The sequence below is a fragment of the Sus scrofa genome, chromosome 6 (assembly GCF_054392235.1).
Source record: "Sus scrofa isolate SSC_HxYL_T2T_F1_AM1 chromosome 6, Sscrofa_HxYL_maternal_Yorkshire_Landrace_v2.0, whole genome shotgun sequence".
In the NCBI taxonomy this organism is placed as follows: Eukaryota; Metazoa; Chordata; class Mammalia; order Artiodactyla; family Suidae; genus Sus; species Sus scrofa.
In genome coordinates this window covers 54,447,777-54,454,098 of record NC_139388.1, presented here as the reverse complement: position 1 = coordinate 54,454,098, position 6,322 = coordinate 54,447,777, and the positions used below count along the sequence as shown (strand labels likewise).

Here is a 6,322-nt window from a genome sequence, read left to right as displayed (position 1 = left end):
AAAAAAAAGAAAGAAATGAATAAGCCTTCTAGGTCTGGAGGTCTGAAGTCCAAAATGGGTCTTACTGGGCCAAACATCCAGGTGTAGGCTGGGCTGCGTTCCTGGAGGCCCCAGGCAAGAATCTGCTCTAGTCTCTTCCAGCTTCTAGCAGCTGCCCACGTCCCAGTCCCCATTCGACCTTCAAAACCAACAGTAAGTCTTTCTCACGCTGTGTCACACTGACACTGACCCTTCCTGTGGTTACTCTGAGCCACCCGGATAACCTGGGATAAACTCCTTGTTCTAAAGTCAGCTCATTAGCAACCCTCATTCCTGCTACCTTAACCCCGGGGATCAGGGTGTGGGCATCTCTGGGAGACCATTATTCTGCCAACCACACCCACCAAGTGTGAGACACTGGGGCTGCCACCTGAAAAAAAGACCAGATCTGCACTTAGGGTTGATTGGCTAGGGTGGCGCTGGGCAGTGATAAATGCCATGTGAGCTGGGCAGTGTTCCACTGTGAGAAGATGGGCGTCTCAGAGGACTCAGCCCAGCACGGCACTCAGGGTAGTTAGGGTCTGGTGGAACCATTCCAGGCAGAGGGAAAGCAAGTGCGAAGGTCCTCAGGCTGGACACGTGCCAGGAGCCGCAGGGCGTCCTCGTGTCTGGAGACCCAGCATCCACCCCACTCAGCACTCCCCCCATGTTTGCTTGTAGCCAAACCCCATCTCTCCTGGCATCAGCTTTCCCATCTGGACCAGGTAAGGCTGGACCAAAGGAGTTTGTGTCCTTGAAACTTTGATGCGGGTGTGGTTGCTTTGGAGGAAATCTTCCAGGACAGCTCCACTGTCAGCATGATGCCAGGTTCCTGCCGGCTGGGAGGAGGGATCCTGCCCCTCTGCTGCTCTTCCCCCAGGGCCGTGCTGACCGGCCCACAGCTCCTCCGCCTGCGCTGCTCTGCGGGTTCCATCCTTTTGCTGGAGATTCTACAAACTATCTCTCCCAATCTGAGCTCAGACAAGAACTCCTCAAGAAGGCTTTTCCTGGAGTTCCCTGTTGTTGCAAAATGGCATCAGTGGAGTCTCTGCAGTGCCAGGATGTAGGTTCGATCCCTGTCCTGCACGGTGGGTTAAAGGATCTGGTATTGCTGTAGCTGCTGATCTCTGACCTGGTAATCTTATGCCGCAGGAGGTGTTTAGGGAAAAAAAAAAAAAGAAGGCCTTTGCTATCCTAATGGAATATGGTATTGCCATCATAGCTATAACTTGGTTTGTTTATGGCCAAGTTTACTTGTCAGTTTTCTCTACAATTTGTACTTATTGTATCTTAAAGATATTTTCTCTGTAGTGGAGGTTATACCAAGATGTTCTACTTTATTTCCTTCTAAATACTTCAGTTTTGTGTTTCAAATTTAGATTTTTTTTTTTTTTTTTTTTGCTCTTTTTAGGGTCTCACCTTCAGCATATGAAAGTTCCCAGGCTAGGGGTTGAATCGGAGCTACAGATGCCAGCCAACACCATATCCACAGCAACACAGATCAAGCCTTGTCTGAGACCTATACCAAAGCTCATGGCAACGCAGGACCCTTAACCCACTGAGCAAGGCCAGGGATCGAACTCGTGTCCTCTTGGAGAGTAGTTGGGTTCTTAACCTGCTGAGCCACAACGGGAACGCCCTAGATTTGGGGGGGCAGGGCATGCTTGTAGCATTCAGAAATTCCCAGACTAGGGATTGAACCCGCGCCACAGCAGTAACCAGAGCCATAGTAGTGACAACACTGAGTCCTTAACCACTAGGCCAGGAGAGAACTCTTCAGATTTGGATCTTAAATCCTTAAAAACATTTTTGTGTATGGTGTGAAGTAGAGATCTGTATTAGTTTTATGCTGCTCTAACAGATTACCACAAATGTAGAAGCTTTAAACAACACAGATTTATTGTCTTAGAGTTCTGGAGGTCGGTAGTCCAAAGTCCGTCTGAGTGGGCTGAATTCATGGTGCCAGCCAGGCTGTGTTCCTTCTGGAAGCTCTAGGGAAGAACCCCTTTCCTTGCCTTTTCTAATCTCTAGAAGCTGCCTGCATCCTTGACTCATGGCAAGTGCAGGTCTGTGTCTGAGCTCTCAGCGCCTTCTCACTAGCCTATTTGCAAGCCAGTACCACCGGCCTCGTTACTGTAGCTTTGTAATAATTCTTGGTATGGGGGAGGCAAGGTTCCCCTACCTGTTCAAAGTGGATGGCTTCTGTCCCTCGTTTTTGCCACTACTTGATTGGTGACCATTTCCCTCACTAGACCAGGTCTGATCTGTTCATGGCTATGCTCCTAACACCCTATGAGGAGCCTGGCACACAGTACCTGCCGAATACACATCTCTAGAATGAAGAGCAGCCTACTGTCAGCTCAGTCATCCATGTTTTATAGCTGGAGAAACATGCTCCAAGAGAGGGACCATCTTTGCCCAAGATGATGCTTGTAATGGCCTGTAACACTCCCATTTTATTTTTTATTTTTTATTTATTTATTTATTTTTGTCTTTTCTAGGGCTGCTCCCGTGGCATATAGAGGTTCCCAGGCTAGGGGTCTAATTGGAGCTGTAGCCACCAGCCTACACTAGAGTCACACCAATGCTGGATCCAAGCCGCATCTGCTACCTACACCACAGCTCACGGCAACACCAGATCTTTAACCCACTGAGCAAGGCCAGGGATCGAACCCGCAACCTCATGGTTCCTAGTCAGATTCGTTAACCACTGCGCCATGACAGGAACTTCAACACTCCCATTTTATAGATAAGGCATCTGAGTCCAGCAAAGTGAGGAAGTTTGTCTAGGGCCTGAGGCTCTTAATCAGTGTGTGAGGGTTGGCTCCAAAGCTTGGGCTTTAATTTTTTTTTCCTTATTAGGGCTGCACCTGCAGTATATGTGAATTCCCAGGCTAGGGGTAGAACGGGAGCTGCAGCCGCCGGCCTACACCACAGCCACAGCAACTCCAGATCCGAGCCCAGTCTTTGATCTACATCACAGTTCATGGGGCCAGGACTGAGCCCCCATCCTCATGGATCCTAGTTGGATTTGTAACTGGCTGAACCAGGTTTGATCCCTGCCCTTGCTCAGTGGGTTAAGGATCCAGCGTTGCCTTGAGCTGTGGTGTAGGTCACAGACGTGGCTCGGATCTGGTGTTGCTGTGGCTCTGGTGTAGGCCGGCGGCTACAGCTCCAATTAGGCCCCTAGCCTGGGAACCTCCATATGCCGCAGGAGCGGCTTCTATTGTAGTACACCCTTTGTTCTTGCTTTGATTATTTCGTCTATCTTGGGAATCCTTCCATGTAGAGCTACCTTTTCCCCTAGAGATACATCTTCCGTGCTATGGCTGTAGTATAATTTCTCATCTGGTCCCCTAGTGATGGTGTGCATTGTGCACCTTTATGGTTTTTGGGTTTTTTTTTGTTTTTTTTGTTTTTTGCCATTTCTTGGGCTGCTCCCGCGGCATATGGAGGTTCCCAGGCTAGGAGTCGAATCTGAGCTGCAGTCACTGGCCTACGCCAGAACCACAGCAACACGGAATCCCAGCCGCATCTGCGACCCACACCACAGCTCACGGCAATGCCAGATCCCCAACCCACTGAGCAAGGCCAGGGATCAAACCCGCAACCTCATGGTTCCCAGTCGGATTCGTTAACCACTGAGCCATGACAGGAACTCCTGGTTTTTGTTTTTTTCACCTGCTTATCTACCGGATAAATTCCTAGAAATGGAACAGTTGACATGAGCATATGGGCATTTCAAACTTTTTATAGAAACAATCAATGGCCAAAGTGGAGGCACTAATTTAAACTCACCACAGAGTGTTTCTCATGCTTCTAACCAGCACACAATGCCAGCGGACATTTAACATTTGCTGTGTGAAGAGGTGGGAAAAAAACAGACCTCCAGGTCTAACATCTGGGTGCTAACTCTATGGGTGCACTTTCCTTTCCCCCAAACAAGGAATTCCTCCGCCTTCTAAGTTTGGCCGGAGGGGCTGACCTCTCTTCTGGCTACCTGGAAGAGGCAAGTCCATACAGCCTGGCTCAGATGCCACCTCTTTATTGACAGGGGTTGCCAGCAGAGGAAGCCAGTGAGCCAAGAGGAGGGCTCACTCCCGCTCCCCAGGGCTCTCAGCCTGGTGGTGGCTTCGTTGGTGAATGAGCAGGAGGCGTCTCTGGCCAAATGCCTGGCCGCAGTTGGAGCAGCGATGCCGGCTGGTGGCCTGGTTGCCTGGAGCGGTGGGGGGGTCGTGACATAGGCGATGGGCAGCCAGTTTGGAGGGGAATGAAAAAGCCTTAGGGCAGTGGGGGCAAGGATAGGGGCGGGCATCGGTGGCATGGTGTGTGTGGCGGTGGGCCGCCAGCTTGGAGGGATAGCAGAAGGACTTGGGACAGTCGGGGCATGGGTAGGGGCGGGCAGGAGCATGGGTCCAAAGGTGGGCTGCCAGCTTGGAGCGGTGGCCGAAGGCCTTTGGGCAGTGTGGGCACGGGTGCGGGCGGGCGCCGCTGTGCGTGAGGCGGTGGGCCGCCAGCTTCGAGGGGTAGGAGAAGGCCTTGGGACAGTCAGGGCACGGGTGCGGGCGGGCACCGCCGTGCGCCAGCCGGTGCGTGGCCAGCTTGGATGGGTATGAGAAGGCCTTGTCACAGTCAGGGCAGCGGTGCGGGCGCTGGGGCGGGGGCCGCCGGCGGGGTCTGGAAGGTGCCCCCGTGGACGTGGCGGGCCCTGGAACCGACTGGCTAGGCTTCTGCGGCGGACCCTGGTTGGGAGCTAGGGGACAGGAGGGTTGGTGGGCTCCCATGAAGCAGCCAACGCCCTGAGTCTAGACCAGGCTCCCCTTCGTTCTTGATAATCTATTGGATCATACTGAGATCCCCCAAAAGGCATGTTCCTGCTCCTCAGCCCCTGCCATGCATCTTGCTAAGGGGCTCCAACGGGTTACCTAGAAAGAACCCCAGAGCTAAGGCCTCCCCAAAGCTACTAAGGTGTCCGTTCTAGTATCTTCCCAAGTGATCACCCTGAAATCCCCCACATCATCTCCTCTAGAAAGGATCACCGAATCCTCCCAAGGACAACCTGGAGGATTGCCCAGAACGTCAAGCTTTGGGGATCCGAAATTGTTATCACTCTAGGCCCTCAAACTTTCACCCCGAGATTCCCTCAATATGTGCTTCTCTTAGCCCCAATTCCTGGACAATGTCCCTTACCCACAGGTGGAGCGGCTCTCACCTTCTCCCTTGGTCACGGGTTCCTTGCCAGTGGGACTAGGATCGGTGCCCCCGGCCTCCGACTCCACATCTCGCTCCAGCATCTTGCCGGCCCAAGAACCTAGACGAAGGGCCTAGGGAGGGAGAGGGGGAGACGCGGGTGGTTATCGGGCTGTTGGGAATGGGACTGGAGAGGTTATTATCAAGGGTCGGTTTGCTTAGGAGCAGGGTCTATTTAAGTCTGAGATCCTATTAGGAGAGGGTAGCGGTTGCCGTAAGGCGGGGTTATGCAAGTCCGACCCAGAAGCAGTCCGTTTGGAACTTAGTCCCAGAGTTTGAGCTTTCGAGCGGAGTGGGCGGGGTCTCTACAACTTCAAGTCCTGGCGGCCCCCTGCGCGGAGCTGGCGGGGCCTTCCTAGTGGGCGGAACCGGCCACGGAACCTCAGATGCGGCTGGCTGGAGCTATACAAACGGGACCCAAAGTCGGTTGCTCAGCAACTCTGTACTAGGGGAGGGGCCTACAAGCTCAGTAGGCGAGATTTCACAACGAACAGGTAGCTTTACCCAGCTCTAGGCTTAGTCTCAGTTCTCTGACGCCGGGTGAACTGCCCCTTTCTTGTCACTAAATTTCAATCCCGGCATGGAGTTGGAGCCGTGGAAGGTAGATGGGAGACCTGAAGGAAAACACAGACAGAGGGTGGCTCGTGCATTGCGATCCAGAGACCCCTAACGGACTTCTCCCTAGAGGTCCCAAACGTCTTGACCTCCACGAACCCCATGGGATCAGGGCATTCGGGCACCAATGCATCCTCGCAAGGCTCAGGCGCCAATGCAGCCCCTCTGGAACCTATGCATCAGGACCCCAATCGATCCCTCTTCGGGAGTTCTGGCGTTCAGCCCCCAATCCACTTCCCGAAGACCCAGGCGTCTGGGCCCAGACCCCTGCCCTTCTCACCTGCGGACGGCCCCTCCCCGGGGGCGGGGCTCCGGGCCCCTCCCTCGGCGGCCGCGGCCACTGCGGTGCTGCCTTCGGACTCCTAGGAGCTGCACCGCCCGGCGCGCGCCCTGCGACGAGAGGGCGGGGGAGGGAGCGCGCGCGAGCTGCTGGACCCAG

General features: G+C 53.9%; 1 protein-coding gene across 2 annotated transcripts; it reads right to left on the bottom strand.

Moving 5' to 3' along the window:
- Positions 1–3,749: 3,749 nt before the first annotated feature.
- Positions 3,750–6,285, bottom strand: ZNF575 (zinc finger protein 575). Of its 2 annotated transcripts, XM_003127188.5 has the most exons (4): positions 6,164–6,285; positions 5,773–5,882; positions 5,231–5,342; positions 3,750–4,771 (listed from the first exon to the last, which is right to left on the bottom strand). In XM_003127188.5, exons 3-4 carry the CDS (start codon positions 5,310–5,312, stop codon positions 4,113–4,115), a joined length of 741 nt encoding a protein of 246 aa, XP_003127236.1. In that variant the 5' UTR covers positions 5,313–5,342; positions 5,773–5,882; positions 6,164–6,285; the 3' UTR covers positions 3,750–4,112. The 2 variants fall into 2 exon arrangements, with proteins under 2 accessions (XP_003127236.1, XP_005655971.2); XM_005655914.4 differs by lacking the exon at positions 5,773–5,882.
- Positions 6,286–6,322: the final 37 nt, after the last annotated feature.